General features: G+C 35.1%; 1 protein-coding gene across 1 annotated transcript in view; it reads right to left on the reverse strand.

Moving 5' to 3' along the window:
* Mycbp2 (MYC binding protein 2) overlaps nt 1–23,022 on the reverse strand; it is a gene marked incomplete at its 5' end in the record, with an annotated part of 279,711 nt that overhangs the window by 233,007 nt on the left and 23,682 nt on the right. The window contains 4 exons of the mRNA XM_033760909.1: nt 78–274; nt 3,101–3,254; nt 7,285–7,500; nt 20,891–20,966. Of these exons, the coding sequence (XP_033616800.1) occupies nt 78–274; nt 3,101–3,254; nt 7,285–7,500; nt 20,891–20,966 (643 nt within the window). The remainder of the gene's footprint in view (nt 1–77; nt 275–3,100; nt 3,255–7,284; nt 7,501–20,890; nt 20,967–23,022) is intronic.

The raw sequence follows: 23,022 nt of genomic DNA on the forward strand, positions 1-23,022 counted from the left end.
CATAAAACAAAACAAAATAAAACAACCCTGCTACTTGGTATCTTATAAATTTCTAAGCATATTTAAATATGAAATACCTGAATAGTTTGGCAAGCATGGCTACCATTGTTGGTAAGGATAGCAGAGATGGCCTGAAGTGTCCTTCCTGTTTCTCCCCAAGAAGCCACTAGACTAAAGAGGCAAGCACAAGAAAGTGCTGTCAAGGACTGTCCTGTGCTGTCATTCATCCCAGTACTCCGAACAGTGATTTCCAAAAGGAGTTGAAAGAGAGACTCTGTGGATAAAAGAAGTTTCAATTATATTCATTTGATATACAGAATATTGTTTATATACATTAATATATCTTTTTTCACGATAAACAAAACTAGAGGCACTCAGAATACCATGATGCATTAGTTTCTTTCCAGTTACCGTTTCCCCCAATAAGTTAAAATATTTATATAACAAGGGTCTTACATAACATTTACTTCAACCTCTTATTTTTGTAAATAAAGAAATGAGATCTAAGGTCATATAAAATAAGCTACTTATTCAAGAAACTCACCCTGTCAAATAATAGACTATTTTACTTTCAGGTTGGGAGGACCAAGGACTTCTTAAAATGTTATATCTACAAAATAATGTGAACTTGCAAAACTGTAAGAGAATACACAAAACATGCTCTAATTTTAATATGATTGAATTGCTTCGTCATGACAGCAGCTCACCATTACAGTTAAGGTACATAATTCATTTATATCTCAGAAAATCACTAAGTTAACAGGGCAGATATCTTCCTCCTTTAATGGATAATGAAAGTGAGACAGAGAGGTTAAAAGATTTTCCTAAATCACATAACCATTTGTGGAAAAGATGAAAAAGAAAACATGAATGTGTGACTAGCAGAAATCTAGTCACTGGTTACACAAAATTCACTGAACAACTCCACCCAAAATTGAATCAACAGATATGTGTGTATTTCCTTAGTAGAGAGGGAAAGGAAATTTGAAAAAAAAAAACAGTGACTAATCAGAGACAGTGAAAAAAAGTCAGAGTAAGGAATAAAAGTTTAGAGCGACAAAGAGAAGAAAACAGTGGGTGGGAAGACAGCAAGAGAAAGAGAATTAGTTCACTGCAATTCTCTGAAAACTGAAAGACCAGTTGTGGATAACTCACAGAAAGTGAGGTGTACCCTACCATACCCTCATTTTCCACATCTTCCCAAATTAAGTTATCTTACCTTGCTTCCTAATTGATTCCTCCATTTTTCTCTAGCTTGTAACTGTATTGTCAATCAATGCTTTCTATCATCTCCTATTAAAAACTGTTCATAAATTATATCTCCTGCCATTTACTTTTGTCTGCTTATAACTAAAGAAAAAATTTTAAACCCAAAATCTAGTTGTCTACTTAAAATCTACTCATTCCTTTATTATTCCTTCTTCCCTTTTCCCATCCCTTGTCTTTTGTCCATCTACCCTTATCTCTGCCTTCCTTTCAATTATTATTCCATCCTCCATCCTTTAATACATCTCTCCTATGTTTTGTTTTGTTGTTTTCTGTTTTATTTGGTGGGGAGTACTAGGGATCGAACTTGGTCCTTGTGCTTGCAAGGCAGGCAGCAGAACCACTGAGCTAAATCCCCATCCCTCCTACGTTTGTTTATTCATCCTCTTTCTTTCATTATTCTTCAGGTATTCCATTTTTTACTTATTCAGTAAATATTTAGTGAATTTTCCTTGCTCAATAAGAATTACTCTAGTTTGCTATAGTATGCTGGCAAGTAAGAAAAGAATGTCTCTACTGGCAAATAAGACAAAGAATGTCTCTACCTTTAAAAAGAAAGAGCAAAGCAATCAATACCTTAAGTAATTTAAGAAAATAAGTGACAGAATAATTATATTTTAAGCGTGTAAAGGGATAATGATTTTTCATTCTCCTTATCACCATTACCAACCTTCTTAACATAGCCTAAAAGGCCCCACCTGTCCTTACCACTTGCCAACCTTATACAAGGGCCTCCCTCTCTTCATTATTCTAGCCATTTTTTTTTTTTCCATCTCATAGCCTTGCTGTCCCCTCTGCCTGGGACACTTATAACCTGGTTCCCTCTTTCCTATTCATTCTTCAAATCTCAAATGTCCCATCTGTGGGGAAACCTGCTTAATAATTCTTAGAACTCCTCTTCTTTCTTCCATACTATTTAACCACGTTTATAAGTATACATGCATCCAACATTCTGATACTAAATTACATGACAGTAATTATATCATATCCTCTTAGTACAAAACATAGGAGCAACTTTTAAATTTTAAGTGAATACTTGAAAACCTATATTCTAACTTTAAGTTGGATAGATAGTAGAAAATAATTTTTCTAAAACAATGATTGAAAAGCCAATCCATTTGCACAGAAGACATGTGGTGTACACTGAATTGTCAAGATATCTAACAGTAAGAGTATTACAAATATATTGTCATGAAGAACATGAAAATAATCAAAATGAGGGGAGGAACTAATGAGATTTTGATACGAGATCAACGGAAAAAGTAGAGGCAAGTTCCAAGAGAAGTTTAATATTAAAGCATCAAAGTACTCCTTACCTCTTTTTAAGCCAAATAAAATCAAAATATTAGTAAATCCATGTGCAGAAAAATACAAAGCAGTGAAAAGATCATAAGTAAGCCTTGAAAAGACAGGAAAGGACCAAAGACAGTATATCAGCATCTGAAACAGCATATCATTAAAATGAACAAATTAAAAAGGTGAAAGTTATAACAGATAAAAGGTAGGTAAAAACATGTGTCAGAAGTTCAAAAGCTAGTATTTTAAAAAGACTTACTTTAAAAAGAATAAAGGAAAGAGAGTATTTAAGTAAAGAATGGATACAAGGGAGCATATACAGAAGACAAAAAAATAGTAGACTTTGGTAGGCTGAGAAAAGGATGATTGCGGTGATTTCTAGGCTGGCCTGGGCTACAGGGTGAGTGCAAGACCAGGCTGGACTACATAGTAAGAGCCGGTCTCAAAATAAACAAACAAGAATGGTAGCTGTACTGGGTTCACTTTATGAGAGAAACAATTCACTTTTAAAGGCATCACTCTATGAACCTGTTCTTACCTAGGACCTCGGGTGGCTCTGATTGGAGACCTTCTGGCTGCTGACCCTGAAGTACATTCAGCAGGGCTTGGAGACTCCTCAGACACAGAGATGGATGTGAAAACCGCGTCTCCTTGATCAATTCAAACACTTCACAAAGTCCAACCTCAATAATCTATTTTAAAAAATTATGTTTTATAACATGTAAACCAGTAACATTTTCTAGATAGTCTAGTTGGTACAAGTTATATCCACATCAGACTTCATTACAATATTTAAAGGGCAAAGCCAAAAATATACACTAAAAATTTTAAAAAGCATGTTCAACATGAAGATTTTTTTTTTTTTTTTTTTTTTTTTTTTTTCTTGGTACTGGGGAAACTCAGGTCTTTGCACTTGCAAGGCAGGCCACCAAACTGCTGATCTAAATCCCCGGCCCAACATGAAGATTTTTAAAAGTCACATGGAAGCCTAAAAGCTAAAGGCACTATTTAAAAGGCAGTTTTACTATAACGAAGTCAAAATAAGACATTATGAAAAAGTTTATATAGTTAACGTCAGAGATTGCGGTCACTCAGAAGAAATAAATTACATTAATTTACAAAGTTCATTTAGTTGTACTAAAGTAAAATTCACCAAGGTAACTGCTAATCATAATCACAAACACAACAGCACATACAGTAGAAATAAGTAAATAAATATAAAAATAACTTTAAAAGCTTTCACCTTAGCCCTTCCTAAAATCATATAATTTCCATTATTATTTACATGTATCTCCTTTTCTTTTTTTTGGTACCAGGTATTGAACTCAGGTCTTTGCACTATGAGAGAGGTAGAGGAACAACTGAGCTAAACCCCCAGCTGTGTCCCCTTTTCTTGTAAAATAATCATGAAAAAAAAAGTTTATATCTAATAGGGGAAATGAATGAGGCCCTAGTCTAGAACTCTGCTATACTAATTATTACATTATAGTGTAACTGACTACTTTTGTTTTCATTTCCAACTAACCTGGAGTCCCCTTGAGGACAAAGTAACGTCTCTCATGCCTAGTCCAGTATATGGCATGTGGTGGGGACACAATATATACTGGTTTAATTACTCACTCATATATGTACTAAAAACCACAGGAACTTAGAACTACTATATTTTCCAGACAAGGGTGAAATGAGTTGCAGGAAAATCAACTGCAATTCTGCTTATCATCTGTAAGGTTCCTGAAGAATATAAATATAACTAAGAAATCAAAATAACCTTTAGTGAAGTCATGTAAAATCCTAACAGGCTTGAAGACAACTAAGATGTTACAAATTCTATTGGCATTGAACTTCAATTGATCAAATACATTCAATGATAAAATTTTTCACTTGACATATTAGCTTCTTTTCCTGGAAAGGACTAGAAAATTAAACATGCTCAGATTTCCCTCTGCTATGTAACCTACAGGAAACAGAAACCTAAACTACAAAATGCAGAGTTCTAGTCCCAAGCCAATGGGAGACTATTATATTCCATCATTCTTTAAGACTGTTTACTATTGAGGAATGGGGAATAAATAAGAACCAAGACTGATTATGTAAAGGTACAAATTTCCAACAATGAATGTCATTATATTATATACATTAAATGTATCAATAAAATTAATTTTATTGATACATTAAATGTATCAATAAAATTAATTTTATTGATACATTAAATGTATCAATAAAATTAATTTTAAAAAACAGAAAAAAGACTTGTTTACTATTAACAATGACTTTTCTTAATTCTAAGAAGATTCCTCACAGGTGACATTTTGGCTAGGGCTCATTTATATAAATGTTTCCTATAGTAATAAAGAAATTATTGAACCTAGCCAGAAAACAAGGCTGCTTAATAGACAGGATTCTGAGTTGTCTCTGTGGTAAATTTAAAGTTTAATAACAAACAGGCAGTTCAGGCAGGCTGCCGAGGCACAGAGTGCTAGTGAGATCTATCTATTAAGCTTGATCACAATCATCACAACAAAGACTTCCCCATCTGTTAAACTTTTACAATTCAGGTTCTGTTTAGAAAATCCTTACTTATGCCCGTCTTCAAAAGTTTTACCTATTATATCTTCCAACAAACTGTTTCTGTTTTAAAACTTAAGTCTGATTCACTTTGATTTTATGTTGGTACATGATGATAGACAAGGTCTAGATTCAATCTTCTGCATGTGTATAGCCTGTTTTCCCATTTGTTAAAGAGATTTATCTTTCCTTCAGCATATGCTTTTGTTAAAGATCCGATGACTGAATGTGCCTATGGTTGTTTCTGCATCCTCTATTCTATTCCAGTGACCCAAATGTCTGATTTTGTGTTAGTATCATGCTGTTTTTATCATGGTAGTTTGAAATATAACTTGAAATCTGGGACTGTGATAACTCTTACTTCCATCTTATAGATAATTGCTTTTGCTATTCTAGGTCTCCTATGGTTCCATACTAATTTTAGGATTGTTTTTCTAGTTCTACGAGGAATGAAGTGCCATATGAATTTTAGTATTACTTCTACTAGTTCTTTGAGGAATACTATTGGCATTATGATTGGGATTACATTAAATCTATATATCAGTTTGAGGAGTATAGGTATTTCATAGTATTGCTTCTGCCTCTCCAGGAACAAGGAGTAGCTTTCCATTCTGATGTCCTCTTCAATCTCTTTTCTTACAGAACTGGAGTATTCATTGCAGAAAACTTTCATTTTCTTGGATAAGTTAATTCCTAAATTTTTTTTTGAGGCTATTGTGAATGATATTGTTTTCCTAATTTCTCTGTGAATTCACATAGTATTTTAATTTTGAGTGTTTGAACCCCAGTAATTTGGTTCCATAATCCATATTCTTAACCACTATACCCTATTTCTGTATAGTTCGGTTTATGATAGAAAACTAAGCATTAGCAACTTGGGCTTTTAGTTTTCTTTGAAAGATTCCCTTTGAGTCTGCTAATCACGATGGAAAATGTTAGAAATGCCTGACATTTTATTTCTTTAATACTCATTTATCCTGATGGTTTTAAAACAGCCTAAAAATTAGTTGCTATTAATTATGCAATATCATTTAATCTGTACCACAGTGTATTGTTCAACATCTGCATATCCATGCAGATTACTCTGGGCTTTTGTTTTCCTTCCCAAAGGTGATATTAAGAATCATGATTAACATAGTTCCGTGTGATTCACCCACATATAGAATGATACTCTTACCAAAACAGACTACACAAGTTCTGTACTCTTACATCCTAACTATATCTTTTTTCCCTCAGCCTCTCCTAATTAAGTATAAGGAATTACAATTAGAGGCCATGATTTCTATCTGGAGGGGTTTACAGGGAAAAGATAAACAAAAGTAGGTGCAGCTAAAACATGTAAGAGAGAGGAAAGGGAACAAAGATCCTGATCTGAAGCAGGAGATAGGAATGTAAAGGAGTTCACAAAACTTTTATTACCCCAGGAAACCGAAAGCAAGTCATCTGCTAAGACTGAGGTGAAAAAAACTAACAGTATGATTAAAGACAGTGGAACACTTGGGAATAGCTACTGCAAAATGTGTGAGAGAAATCAGATCAGGAACATAGGTTCCGTGTCTGCTGCTATTTCCAAATAATAAAAAATATTTACATGATCACATATGATAAATGTTTTCAAGGCACAGTTTTAAAGTATCCATTTCATAAAATGACAATATATGAATCATTTAAAATAGAGAAAGCATTTCAAAATATCTATTTTAGAAAAAAGCAATATGCATGAATCACCTATAGGTATCATTTTAAACTATATTTATATTTTCACCTATTCATTTGTTAGAAATATTCATATCTATTGCACTGAAAAAAAATTTATAGTAAGACTTAAAAAGAACAGAGTACATCAAGAAGAGCTTGATGGGCCGGGGATTTAGCTCAGTGGTTCCACCACCTGCCTCATAAGCGCAAGGACAGGAGTTGAAAAAAAAGAGCTTGTTCTACTGTATAACAATTAGCATATATATTGCTAATAATAAGGTGTTACAGCCAAATGGTACAAACTGGATTGGTCTACATTCAACCTCCCAGGCAAGGGGAGCCAGAATACTGGCTCCATAAGCCTGCTTATTTTTAATGGGCAATTTTACAAAAACTATGGTATTTTAGGAGCACATATATACCATAAGTATTACAGCATCTAACGATTTAGTGGCTTACCTTTGGAAGTTTGATTGGGGGCTCTTTGGATTCTTCTTCTTCATCGCTATCTGATTCTCCACTTTGCACAGAATTCTTGGATGCAGCTGCCAGTGATATTTCCTTTTTCTGCCATTCCAGAACGCAATGGCGTACATTACAGTAAATATTGAAAGCAGAAGGATTGCTATGCAGTTTGATATCTGGTATGATTACTGTATTTTCCAAGTTTTCAGACTAAGATATAAGAAAAGATATTTCAATTTCACATTCTTTTCCATCATCACCAGTTTCCATTTAAATTTTAAAAACAAAGGATTAACAGGTAAACTTTTTGCATAAGTCACATAACAGAGACTCTAAGTCTGTTGACTATCTATTAACACATCCTTTCTACTATACTTCATTATTTTTGAGTAATACAGTGTTATGAACCTGACAAGGGATGAAAAGGGTCAGGCAAATAATTTAACAGAAATACACTTTTATCCCCATGGTAGGGATACTGCCAACAAAGATTAGCTGCTAAACTATGGTATTAAGGGGTATTAATTTAATGCCTTTTTAGGGGACACCAGATATGTTATAGAGTTTTCATAACTGTTAGGGTTTATACCTAGACACCCCTCCCAAAGCCTCACATGATTGTAAGGCGGGGCTTTTGGGGGATGGTGACTGGAATATAGGAGTTTACAGCTAAATGTGCTGTTAGGAGGTAAGGCCTGATCAGAAGAGGAAGGTCACTGAACATGACATGGAAGGGCATATTTCCTTCCCAACTCCTCTCTTCATTCTCATTTTCCCGGATGCTATGACATGAGCAGCTTTCCTCTACCTTCCATAACGCCTTCCTCCCTAGAAGCCTGTGACTATGAACTAAAAACGTAACCCAAAATAAACCTCAGCTCCTTTAAATTATGAGTGTCAGGTATGCCTCAGTAATGAGAAAGTGAATGACTTACTACTAATGTTGAATTACATACTTAATTATTTTGAAAGTATTTACACAGAAATTTAGACTAAGAAAAAACCCCAGAATTTTCTTTATATCATCTAATTTCATTATCTTCAAGTAGCAGTAATGCCAAGAAAATTGTAAATATGGACATAGGCTTCCCTAAGATCTTTTCGTACAAGTTTGGATAAAGTCTAAAAATCAAGACCTTGTTAATTGGTTAAAATTAAATAATTTTTCTTTTGTGTCCAGCATTTCACTCATCAGATAGGAACTACTATGAATATAAAGCACTGTTGTAAGATATTTAAAACTATTTACAAATTCAAGTTCTAACAATTAGAGTACGCACCTAACATAAATGATACCTCAAGCACCAAAAACACTTGGTTTCAAAATTCTGCCCTCCTCACACAAAGATTTGGGGTTGGAGGGAATAATTCATTAAAATGTGTTAAATTGGCATATCTATCAGAGATATTAAAAACAAGCATATCTTAGTGTGGGAGCCCGCTGGCATTTGACATTGGAAAAGTAACTTCTACCATTGAGGCATTGACACAATCTATGACTCTATTTGGCTTTTCTGAGATGAGGGTCTCAGCTATGCAGATGAGATTAACCTGGAGCTCTCTGTGTAATCCAGGCTAAGCTCACTGTGTAATCCAGGCTGGGTTTATGGGATTACGGGTGTCGACCTGGAGCTCACTGTAACCCAGACTAGTTTTATGGGATTATGGGCGCGCACCACCACGCCCGGCAAACAATACCACTGGACTGGTCAGGTTGAGTGGGGCCTTCACCTTCACATCAGCGGCCGTGATCTGGGTCTCACCTTTTTCCATCAGGCTTTTGAAAGAACCACCTCAGTTCAAACCCATTGCCATTGGCCCCAACCCCCTTCTTTAAGAATGTTGCTTTTTTAAAGATAAACTGGGCCTGGTAGATGATAGCATTAGAAGGGTTGAGGAAAGCCTCGAACAAAGGCAGAAGCAACGGGAAAAGGACGAATCTTGGTATCAAAATTGGTTTTCCCCTTGCCCCGCTTGCCCCTGGAGATTGTTAAGTTAAAGATTGCATAGGGTTAATTGTTGATGTACGCCTTCCCACTTACCCCTCCCCACATTTGGTAAAATACTGATTGCTGTATGCTGATAAATGCTTTGTCCCTTTATGGTTAAATGCTTGAGTGACTCATGTGATTGGTAGATTTGTTTGAACTGTCCAATAAGCTTGCTGAACCTTCCCCCTGGGATAACAGTATATAATCGTTTTGCTGAGCCAATAAAGAGCCTTTGATCAGAAATCAGACTTGGGCCATGTGCTCTAACTTCTTAAAGATTTCCTTCACAGACATTCAAGATCGGATCGGCCTCTGATGACCCACGAATAAGAGGCGGCTCTCACCTCCTATTCCCCGCTGGACGGGGTTCCCCCAGAGAGCCGCATCTTAGCAACTCAAATTTAATAATGTCTTAAAGTGATACATCATGATGCAGGAACAATGTTGACACAACTAGGTAAAAGTAACAGTGTATTTCCCCATTCAAACAAAAACAATAAATTAAAAAAACATAAGATACTACAATATAGAAAAAAGCATCTGACAAAAATGTAATACTAATTCATGATAAAAGTGAAACACTGATATGGAAAACTGTGAACACAACCCACTGTGTTGAGTGAAAGAAGCCAGATACAAAATAGAACACAATATTCACATTAAATTCTAGAAATTTAGAACGAATAAACAATGACAGAAAATAAATCCATGGTTGTCTAGAGCCAGGGTTGTGAACCAAGACAGAAAGTAGTAGATGATGAGAAAACCCTTGGAGATGATGAAAAAGTTTTGAATTTTGATTTTAGTAGTATTTTCATACATATATGTTATGTTTTAAAACTCATTAAATTGCATACTTTAAATATTATACCTGTGACAGTACTGTACTGCTAAGAAACCTAAGATATATATGATGAAATCAGGATGATGAGGAAATTTTCTGTGTAATAAATTTGATTTCTCCTGCAACAAAGGGAATTTACCTGTAGAGGACAGGACTTAGCAGAGGTGTGAAGAAACAGCAAAGCTTTCAAACTCAGTGGAAAATAAAAGTGACAAAAATAAAACAGTCAGGCTTTGAAAGTTCCAGTTAAGATTGGTGGTCATCGATAAGCCTGCCCGGACAATAGTGGTGTAGGTCCCAAGAAGGGAGCCTGCCCAGTCACTAGCAGCTGGGGCACAAAAGTCCCAGCCAAATACCCACTGAGATAACAGTTGCTCAGGCACCCAGGCCCCAGTCAGAGGCCTGCCCAGATACCATTAGTAAGTGCATAGAGGCCCAAGCCAGAATGCTGCCTGGACAACAGCTCAGCGAGGGCATCCAGAAGGCCACCATGCTGAACAAAAGAATTGGTACAATGGTGAGCAGAAGAGAGAATGCCTCTCTGAGGATTATTGAGAATTGAAGTTCACTGGGAGAGGAAAGAGTCACCTCAATAAAGGTACAGCAGACTGGATCAGCTGAAATGAGAAAACACCTAAACAAGACTCAAAACCAGACTTGCAGATCACCAAAGGCAGCCCCAAGAGGCAAAAAATGCAACAATTTGAAACTCTGCTACCTGAACTCCCTAAACGGCCAACCAAAGAGGATTAGGAAAAAAATAAAATCAGAAATAATTTTTCAGATATCAAGAGAGATGCTATCCTACTGAAAGACATGATTAATAACTACAGCAGACAGAGATTAAAAAAAATATATAGAAGAGCTGAGGAACATATTGGAATTCCAGAACAGAAAACAAATGGAAGACATAAAACAGATGCAAAGAGATTTCCAGAAGATTAAAAATTCCATTGAAAGTTTACACAGCAGAAGGAGCCAATGTGAGGACAGAAATGGCAGACAAAGAAGACAGGATTGTGATTAGTGATGTCTTTAAAATAGCAAGGGATCATGAGAAATCATTCCAGCGGCTGCTAGATGATGCAAAGACGAATAACATAAGACTGATCAGAGTCAATGAAGAAAGAGGAGAGAGTGAAAACCACATAAAAAAACTGTTCACATAAGTAATGGTAGAAAACTTCCCAAGTAGGGTAAAAGAACTTAATATACATATTAAATCCATTCCCTTCTTAATATGTATAGAGTATGAGAAAATGAAAAATAATGGAAACAAAGTCTTTGTAAATAGGGAGGGAGAGAGGGATTGAGGGGAGGGCAGGGGAATGGGAAAAAAACAAGAACCAAGATTGATTACGTAAAGGTGCAAATTTCCAACAATGAATGTCATTAAATTGTATACATTAAATTTACCAATAAAATTAATTTTTAAAAATGAAAAGAAATAAATTTTTGCCTGAATAAATTAGTAATATTTGCATCTAGGGATGAAACTGGGTTGAAAGCTGAAATTGAACATTTTCATTACTGTATCTGTATCTATTATTTAAAATTAGTGTTTTAGTTATTAATTTGATATAAGACAAAGAAAGATTCATTGGGACCCTTCAAAAGCATTAATGCATGACTAAAGGGAATTTGGATATCACTTAAATATTAAACTTACTAATTTAAAAAATGGTGTATTTTTACAATACATACTAAATAGAAAGGAATACTGTGTTAGCCATTGTAAATACATTAAATTAAAATTCTATTAAATCCTTCTAAAATATATCAATGTAATAATTAAAGATAACAGAACTCGCTGAAAAGTAAATAAAAAGCATAATTTCAGCCACCAGGTTACAAATTATATAGAATAAACTGTTCTTTAAGGAGGAAAAAAACAAAAAAGAAATTGACATACAGATAAGTGAGGTATGTAGAACTCCAACTAGCCATGATTTAAAAAAAAAAAGAATCTACAATAAGGAATATAATAGTTAACATTCCAGAAACCCAACAGAAGAACAAAATTCTATCAGCAATAAGAGAAAAGAAACAAATCACATACAAAGGAAATCCTATCACAATCACAGCAGACTTCTCAACACAAGCCTTCAAGGCAAGAAGAGCCTGTAGTAAAGCATTTCAAGCCCTACAGGAAATCAACTTCCAACCAAGATTGATGTACCCTGAAAAACTATCTTTCAAAATCGATGGAGAAATAAGATACTTTTAAGACAAAAAGCACCTGAGGAACTTCATGAATACCAAACCAGCACCCCCAAAAAAAAATTTCAACAATATCCTAGGAAAAGACAATGGGCTCACAACCCCACAAAGCCCAGAAGAATGAATCCATCAGGAAAGATAAGAAATTGAATGCAAAAGGGGAAAATCCAACAACAGGAAAAGGTCATGATAAAGATAAATAATTGCATATCAATTATAACCATCAATGTTAATAGTCTCAATTCACCAAAGAAACAGACTGGCAGGGTGGGTCAAGAAGCTAGATACATGAATATGCTGCATATAAGAAACACATTTAATTCAAAAAGAAATTCAAAAACTGAAAACTAAAGAGTAGAAAACAATACTGAATGGGACAGGAACCTGGAAAAAAGCAGTAGTAGCTCTCTTATTTGCAGATCAAATAGATTTCAAACCAATACTAAGAGAGACAAAGAAGGACACTACATCCTTGTAAAAGGAACAATCCAAGAGGAAGAGATGACAATCATAATATCTACACACCACATACTAGTGCACCCAAGTACATAAAAAAGTATGACCATACATGAAAAACCAAATAAGCACTAATACAATAGCCGTGGGGAGATCCCAATACCCCAGTGTCACAAATAGATCTACTAGACAAAAAATAAACAAGAAAATACTAGAACTTAAACTCCTGAACAAATGGACCTAACAGATGTTTACAGAATGTTCTACCCCACAAAATAAGAACACATTCTCTTTGGTTGCACATGGGTAGTTCTCCAAAATAGACTACATAATTGCTTCATGTTCAAGTAAGTGCAAAGGAATTGAAGTTATCCCCTGTATATTAACAGACTATGGTGCAATGAAATTGGAGATAAATAGCAAAAGAAATGATACAAAAGATCAATGAAGCAAAAAGAATAAACACAATTGACAAACCCTTGGGCAACCTTATCAAAAAAGAAAAGAAAAAACCCAAATTCATGCAACTAGGGATGAAAAGAGTGAAATTACAATGGACCCAGCAGAAATTCAGAGGATCATCAATATCTACTTTAAGAACCTATATACCAATGAGATGGAAAACACAGAAGAAATGGATTAGATGTCTAGATGCATATGAATTACCAAAGCTGAATGAAAAAGAAGTAAAAATTCTAAACAACCCATTATCAATCAATGAAACTGAAAACATAATTAAAAACTTACCAACTAAGAAATGCCCGGCACTAATGGCTTCACTGCTGAATTCGATATGACATTTACAAAACAACTATTGCCATTACTATTTAAACTCATCAGTGAAGTAGACAGGGAAGCAATACTCCCAAATTCATTCCTGATGCAAGCATCACCTTGATCCCCAAAGCAGAAAAAGACCCAAATGGAAAAGAGAACTATAGGCCAATCTTACTAATGAACATAGATGCAAATATTCTCAATAAGATACTGGCAAACAGAATGCAAAAGATTAGAAAGGGAATCATACACCCTGACCAAGTGGGATTCACCCCAGGGATGCAGAGATGGTTCAACATATGCAAATACAAATGTAATACACTATATTAATAAAGCCAAGGACAAAAACCATATGATCATATCAATAGATGCTCAAAAATCATTCAACCAAATCCAACCCACATTTGTGATAAAAACCCTGCAGAAAATTGGAATACACAGTCTCTATCTCAACCTGATAAAAGCCATCTACGGACAACCAACAGCCAATTATCATACTAAATGGTCAAAAGCTGAAATCCTTCACATTAAAATCAGAAACAAGAAAAGAATGTCCAGTATCATCACTCCTATTTAATATAGTTTTGGAAACATTAACCACAGGACTTAGACAAGAGAAAAAAATAAAAGGAATAAAGACAGGAAACAAAGAAGTTAAACTGTCATTATTTGCTGATGAAATGATACTCTATATAAAAGACCCGAAGAACTCTAACTAAAGTCTTCTAGACTTAATATTAGTAAAGTGGCTGGATAAAAGCTAAACACACAAAACACAATAGCCTTCCTGTACAGGAACAACAGACTTACTGAAAGAGGAAATGGAGAAACAACTCTCTTCAGAATAACATCCAAAAAAATGAAATACCTAAGAATCAAGCTGATGAAATAAAGAGATTCAAGAATCTCTAAAAAAATTTAAAAAAGAGATTGAAGAAGATATCAGAAAATGGAGAGACATCCCTTGCTCCTGAGTACGAAGAACCAATATAGTGAAAATGGCCATACTTCCAAAACTGCTATATAGATTCAATGAAATCCCAATTGAAATTCCAGCAGCATACTTCACAGGCCTTGAGAAAACAATCCAAAAATTCATTTGGAACCAGAAGAGACCTAGAATAGCAAAAGCAACTCTAGACAACAAAGACAAGGTAGAGGGTAACCCAATCACCAACTTGAAACTATACTATAAGGCTACTGTGATAAAAACAGCATGGTACTGGCAAAGAAATAGACCCAAGGATCAGTGGAACTGACTGGAAGATGCAGAAACAACTCCAGACACACTCAGCCACCTCATCTTTGACAAAGGAACCAAACTCCCTCACTGGAAGAAAGATAGCCTCTTTAATAAATGCTGCTAGAAAAATCGGGTTTCAATTTGCCAAAGATTAAAATTAGTCCTATATGTCTCACCATGCACTAAACTTAAATTGAAATGGATTAAAGATCTAAATATTAAAATAGAAACACTAAACCTGCTGGAATAGAGGTTAAGTAGAACTCTTAAAGACATTGGCATAGGTAAAGATTTCATGAATAAAACCTCAGTCTCACATGAACTAGCACAAAGAGTCAATAAGTTGGATGTCTTAATTAGAAGCTTCTACAGAGCCAGTGAAACCATCAACAGCTTGAAAAGATAAGCCACAATGTGAGAAAAAATTTCTACCAGCTATTCCTCGGACAAAGGTCTATTATCTAGAATATATGAAGAACTTAAAAAAAATCAGACCTCCCAAATATAAAGACCCAATCCAAAAATGGGCATCTGAAATGAACAGACACTTCTCAGACAAAAAGTAGAAATAGCAAATAAATATATGAAAAAATGTTCAACATCACTGGTCATTTGGGAGATGCAAAAGAAAACAAAGCTGAGATTACACCTTACCTCAGAAAGAATGGCTACTATCATGAAATCAACCAATAACAAATATTGGCAGGCTGTGGGGAAAAGGAACCCTTCTCCACTGTTGGTGGGAATGTAGAGTGGTGCTACCACTGTGGTTGTCAAAATGGAGACACCTCAAAAACTAGGATTAGAGGTTTGTAATAACTAAAACTCTGAAACAGCCCTATTGCCCATCAACTGAAAACCGAATAAAGAAAAAATTTTAACAAAATGGAGTACTATTCGGCCATAAATAATGAGATACTAGAGGCATTTGTAGCTAATTGGATGCACAATGAGGCCATGCTCTTAAGTGAAATAAATAGGACACATGTAAATACTGAATACTTCCTCTGGTGTGAGAAACTGAAAGTGTAAATAAGGATCAAAATGTAGAATAGATAATGTGAAATAAGAAGAAAAGGTCCAAAGGGGAAGGGAAATTGGAAGGGATAGGGGAAAGACAAGAAGGGAAAGTAATAAATTTGAGAAAAGGAAAAAAACAGAAACAAAGTCTTTATAAATAGGGAGGGGTAGAGGGGTTGAAGGGAGGAAAGGGAAAGGGGGAAAAACTAAGAACCAAGATACATCATGTAAAGGTACAGTTATCAATTTATTCTTGCTTAACTCCCTTCAATAACACATGCAAGGAAAGAGAAAACAACTGATTTACATTACACTCAGTTTTGTGAGGTAAATAAAACAAATGTACATTAGAGGTATGATAGGCAGACTAACAGTCTCAGAAACTATCTATATCCTAATCCTCAGAAGCTGTGAATAAGAACTCCTATATAGCAAAAGAAACTCTGCAGATGTCACAAAATTAAGGATCTTGCAATGGGAGATATTTCCGGATTATCTGAGTGGACCCAATGTATTCACACAGGTCTTATATAAGTCAAAGACAGGAACAAGATAGTCAGTGGAGACAGAACATGAGAAAACTGTCACAAAGATACAGCACGAAAATATTCAACAAATTTTTAGTGACTCTGATAAAGAAAAGGGGTCACAACCCACAGAATGCAGACAGTCTCTAGAAGCTGGAAAGGAAACGCATGCCTTCCTTAGAGCCTCCAGAGGAAATGTAGGCTTGCTGATACCTTGATGTTAGCCCAAAGAGATTCAATCTGGACTTCAGACTTCCAGATAACTCATGTTGTTTTTAAGTCATCAAGTTTGTAAAATTTTTCTCAGCACCTATAGGGAACCAGTACTTTAAAAATTATTGAAAAAAAATCAATGACATCTAAACCAGATCAGAAAAGGGAATTAAATAAAGGAGTTGGTTCATGAAGAGAAAAAGAGAGATCAATGACAACAAAAAAGCTATAAAATAGTATAGCTAAATAACACTTTTTGAAATAAAAAGAGTAGATGAAAAAAACCTGGAAACAATAACAGAGGGCAAGAAGATACCATTTTACTATATTATAAGCTCTGTGAACTGGAAATGCTTCTAATTCAACACTGTAACCCAAACACTTAGCAAAATGCCTGCACATAGTCAGCAGGCAACTATGTTCAGAGAATAAAGGAATAAATTTATTTTTATCACTCTTATCACAAGCTGCTCCTAAAAGAAGATATAAACACTGATGTCAAGAAAAACCTTGACTTACTAGGAACACAAAGCTAGTCAGAGCCGAACTGAAGGAGTACAAAAGACCTTGACTCTCCATCTCTTCCTGGATATCACAGGCCACTTGAAGAAAATCTCCAAATGGAACCTTGAAAGAACTTCAAAAGATGTCAAAGATTTCTATACTCTGACTTTGCATACAGTGGGCAGGAGTAGAGGTTGGAAATCTGAATGACTACACAGTTGTTTAAGGTGTTTACATATGAAGAGCCTCTCTACCTCCTTTTTTCTATTCTAAAAGAAGTAATCAGAAGTCATACAGTGAACACCTATTATCAGTCCACTGAACAGCAATGTCCTTGAAGTAAACACCATCCCATTCTCCACGGCTTGCTCACCATTGTTGGTCACAAGGTTTCAAATACAACTCAGTCTAACCAAAGTAATCCAATGCCCTGGCCAAAGTAAATGACATAATTCAATAAAAAATTCTTTGCCAAGATAGGCGTGTTGGTGCACATCTGCAATTCCAGCACTCTGGGAGGCAGAGACAGGAAGATTACAACTTCAAGACCAGCTTAGGCAACTTAAGAGACTTGGTGAAACCTTATCTCATAATAAAAAAGAAAAGGGTAACAACATATAGTTCTGTGAAGGCCCTGGGTTCCATCCTCCCTGCTGGAGAGAGTTAAAAAAAAAAAAAAAACCCACCCAAGATTTTCTACTAGAACTAGTAGAAGAGATCGCCTCTTGCTCAAGGAAAATAAAGTTGGAGTTGAGAGCAATTTCAGTCTTCATCCATAGCTAACAAACCCACATTCAGAGGAAAGCAAAAGCAAGATAGGGAGACAAGGATTTAACGACATTATTTAATCCCTGTACAAGTTATTTCAAGACAGAGCCAAGACAGGCATTCCATCTCTCAACTCTTTTATTTCTATTTTTTGCTCACTACTTCAAAGTAGATTTTACTCAGTTTATAAGAGCAAAAACATGAATTAAAAAGGCCAGTAAGTATTTGCCTCAGAAATGCAAATATGATCTCCAGACCCAGCTAAACTACTGTGCCTCTAATCCAAAGTGGAGCTGTTTGGAGACCATAGTTACAAGCTTCTCTTCCTCCTGCCTAGGTTTCTCAATACTGCTGTTTAATTGAAAAGACTCTTTTATAAGGTTAAGTAGACCAATCACTGCAAATGTTTAAGAAAAAAGTAGATGGACTTTATAGACAAGTCTCTGCATTAGGTAAAAAAAAAAAAGAGATTCTTGATCTTTGAGGCGCTAATTCAAATATTCCCTATTTCCTTTTCTTTTGCTAGCCACCAACAATCAAAAGAAGCTCAGAATACAGACATAGCAAGAGTCTCCCTAATTTATGTCAAGAAAAGCATATAATGAATCCAAACCTTATAAGAAAATGGAAAGATATCCCTTGTTCCTCGGTAGGAAGAACCAATATAGTGAAATGGCCATACTTCCAAACTGCTATACAGATCCAATGCAATCTCTATTGAAATCCCAACAGTATATTTCACAGAACTAGAGAAACAATACAAAAATTCATTTGGAACCAGAAGAGACCTAGAATACCAAAAGCCATTCTAGGCAACAGAGCCATGACAGAGGATATCAAAATCCACAACTTGAAACTATACTACAAAGCCACTGTGATAAAAACAGCATGGTATTGATCCAAGGATCATTGGAATAGATTAGAAGATGCAGACACAACTGACATACTCGGCTACCTCATCTTTGACAAAGGAGTTAACCATCCTTACTGGGGGAAAGATAGCCTCTTAATGGTGTTGGAAAAAGTGGATTTCAACTTACCAAAGATTAAAATTAGACCCCTATCTTTCACCATGACTAAACTAAAATCCAAGTGGATAAAAGATCTAAATATTAAAACAGAAATATTAAACTTTCTGGAAGATAATTTAGGTAGAACTCTTGAAGATATTGGCATAGGAAAATATTTTATGAACAAATCCTCAGTAGCATGGGAACTAACCCAAAGAATCAACAACTGGGATCTCATCTTTTTAAAAAGCTTCTGTACTGCAAGAGAAATACCAACAGAGCTAAGAGACAACCTACAATGTGGGAAAAATTTTTTACCAGCTGTTCCTCAGACAAAGGTCTATTTCTACTACCTAGAATATATAAAGAACTTTAAAAAAATCAGGCCCCCCAAATACAATTCAAAAATGGGCATCTGAAATGAACAGACATTTCTCAGATAAACAAGTAAAAGCAGCAAATAAACATATGAAAAATATTCAACATCCCTGGTCATTTGAGAGATGCAGATGACAACAATACTCAGATTCTACCTCACCCCAGAAAGAATGGCTGCTATGAAGAAATTAACCAATAACAAATGCTAGCAGGGCCATGGAAAGAAAGGAACCCATCTTCCTTGTTAACAGAAGTGCAGACTGGTGCAACCACTGTGGAAATCAATATGGAGACACCTCAAACAACTAGCATTAGAAGTCCCATTTGACCCAGCTATTTCTCTGCTGGGTATCTTCCCAAAAGAATTGAAAGAATCATACCACAGTGATATATGCTCATCCATTTTTATAGTGGCACAGTTTGTAATAGCTAAAAGTTGTAAATTGCCCAACTGCCCATCAACTAGAGACTGGATAAAGGAGATGTATTTTTTTAAAATAAAATGGAGTACTACCCAACCATAAAGAATGAGAAACTAGAGATATTTATAGCTAAGTGGATACACACTGAGGCCATACTCTTAAGTGAAATAAATAGGACACATATGTACAAATACCGAATAGTTTCTCTGGTGTGAAAAATTAAAATTGTAAATAAGGATTAAAATGTTTAATTGATACTGTGAAATAGGAAGAAAAGGTCTAAAGGTATAGGGGAAGGGGGAAAGGAAAAGGGAAAAGAAAAATTATGAGAAAAGGAAAAAAATGGAAACAAATTCTTTGTAAATAGGGAAGGGTGAAGGGGGTGACGGGAGGGCAAGGGAACAGGGAAAAAACAAGAACTAAGATACATCATGTAAAGGTACAAGATCCCAATGATGAATATAATTGTACTGTATATCTAAAATGTACCAATAAACTTAATGAGAAAAAAAAATGAATACAAACCTAAGTCCCAACCGATAAGCCAATTTTATTGTTTATATTACATGGAGTCAGTGAAAAAGAAAAGTAATGGGTATGTCCCTCAAAGGTCTAATTAAAGATAGTAAAAAATAAATAATTTTTAACATCCAAATATTAATTTGGCTACTGGTCATACTAAAGATGAAACTAAAGGCAGAACCAAATAATAAGGAGCATTTACAAAATTACTTCAACACATAGAAATGGAATAGTGCTATGATTTATATCTAGATATCCCACCAAAGCCTGTACTCACAAGAAGGGCTTCAGGGAAGTGACTCAATCATGGGCGTGTGATAACTATTAGTGGATTAGTCCACTTATTAATTTATAGCTGGCTTACTTTTAGGAGGTGGAATCTGGCCAGAAGAGGTAGGTCATTGGGAGTGGGGGTGATGGCCTAGAAGGTTTATCTCTTCTTTACTCTTTACCCACTCCTGTCACCAGGTCATAAGGTGTTTCTCCTCTGCCAGGCTGCTCTGCCTTGGACTGAAACCTCTACAAACTGTGAGCCACAATAAACCTTGCCTCCTTAAGAGTTATGCAAGTCAGGTATTGCATCTCAGCTACAAGAAAGTAAGTACAACAGTTTGCTAGTTATACTCATATATTTTAAATTTTGGCATTTTTACTCAAATTACTGTATTAAAGTCTTTAATTCTTATAAATTGCCATCGGCTTTACCTTGCTTCTTGTCTTCACTTTTGATTTGCTCTTCTGTTTTCTTTTCAACTTCTTCTTATTTAAAGTTTTCTTATTCCTAAAGTGTTTTTAAAGTGGAAAAAGTAATTAGGAATGTTCGTATTAGGATATATAAAACTATCAAAAATAGATATTGCTAAAGTAGATGCTTGAATATCTTATAAACTCTGCATATAAGATACTAACATAAAATAGCTCTTGAGAAGGTAACACAATATTATACAGATAGGAAATATATATTAAATAATAATTTAAAAACTTGAATGATGCAAATGCTTTTATAAAAATAAAACATAAAAAGATATCAAGTGAAGTTTTCTTAAACTTTTTTCAACAGTGGGGACTAGTAATAAAGATCACCTATGTTCATTTTCCAGGAAAAAAAAAAAGAAATGTCCTTTGTCCTAATGAGGTATACAGTGCAAATGGCTCAAGTATCACTTTTCACTACACTACTATAGGGAAAATGTTGGAGTCATACACTTTGCAAACTCAGAAACCAGTTCTCATTACCTCATGGCTCTAAGATTGAATTATTAAAAAACAAACAAACAGAAGTCCCTGAAGGATTAAAAAAAACAGTAATAAAAATTATAGTACAGGAAACAACAGGCAAAGCAAATATTTTCATTTCATTTCATTTTTTATGTCCACCATGTTATTATTAGGTAGGTAAGAAACATCATTAGGTAGGTAAGCTGAGACACTTAAATAGAAGTACAGTTAAATAAATGATCCAGCAAGAGAATGTTACTGCTATAAAAAAGACAAACGGGGAAGAAAGAATGGAAAGGAGGACAAGATAATGATGGTGGTGATGATACATCAATGACAATGATGATGATTCTAGATTCTAAAGCAGTCAAGTCCTTAAAACCTAATAAGTACTTTGGTGGAAGTAGTGACAAAATAAATTTTAAACCCTGGTCATCTGGAAGTAGGGATGCCACATTTCCAAAAGTAGGGAAGTCAGTTAGGAGAGTTAATTTTTTAAATGAAAAACCAGGTTCCATTTTTCTGATGCTGGAGTTCAAGATACTAAACGTCAGTAAGATGGCCATAAAGCAATGAGCATATGAAAAGTTTATCCTTGATACTTCCTTAGGTTTCATTGCTCAAACCAAAACAAGTCACAAAATCTTGTCCTTTGTAGCTCATAAAATAGTTCTTGATTCTGTTCACAGAATCTGTACTGCAGCTAAACTAAGAAGTTGTCATCATCTCTTGCCTAAACCACTCTCACAGTTTAACTCATTTCCGCACATTCATACTTATGATCCTTTGATACATTCTTCAAAAAGGAACACAGGACATCATTTAAAAGCACAAATCTGGGCCCGGGATTTAGCTCAGTGGTTCTGCTGCCTCACTTGCAAGTACAAGGACCCAAGTTTGATCCCCAGTACCAAAACAAACAAAACAAAAACACAAATCTAATTGTGTTACGCCCCTACTTAAAACTCTGTATCTTCTTAATCTCTTAAAGTCAAAAGGCACTAATGGTTTAAAAGATATTCTTCTAACGGCTGACTTCAGCCAACTCTCAAGCTTCATTGTGCATTCCACTCCATCATTTATTTATTTATTTCTAAAGCATCATCAAGCACAAGGACATTCAGTTGTGTAAGGCTACTGAGCTCCTTTGGGGCTTTCACAAAAACTTCCTGTGCCTGAAATTCTCTCCTATATCTCCTCTTACCCGCTCACCTTTGAAGTCCCAGTGTCATCACTTCTCAGTGAAATTCCTATTTCCACTGATTGGGTAAATTTCCCTAATATACACTCTCAATTCATCCCTTTCATTTTTTGGTACATGTCTGTAGTACATATGATTATAATGAGGAATTGGTAAATGCATATGACCATTTCTTCAGTTTTTTAACCCATTCCCTTCCCTCCCTCATTTTTTTTTTTTTTTTTTTGATACCAGGGATTGAACTCTGGTCCTTTTGTTTGCAAGGCAGACCACTGAACCGCTGAGCTAAATCCCCGGACTGTCCCTCCCTCTTCTTACCATTTCTTGAATCCATTCTTTTTCCCTGTCATACATACATATATAATATATGAAAATGAAGTATATAAAGTATACATATGTATATGACTTTTTTACATGT

The sequence above is a fragment of the Fukomys damarensis genome, unplaced genomic scaffold (genome assembly GCF_012274545.1).
Source record: "Fukomys damarensis isolate Sample0158 unplaced genomic scaffold, DMR_v1.0_HiC HiC_scaffold_6, whole genome shotgun sequence".
NCBI classification, from domain to species: Eukaryota; Metazoa; Chordata; class Mammalia; order Rodentia; family Bathyergidae; genus Fukomys; species Fukomys damarensis.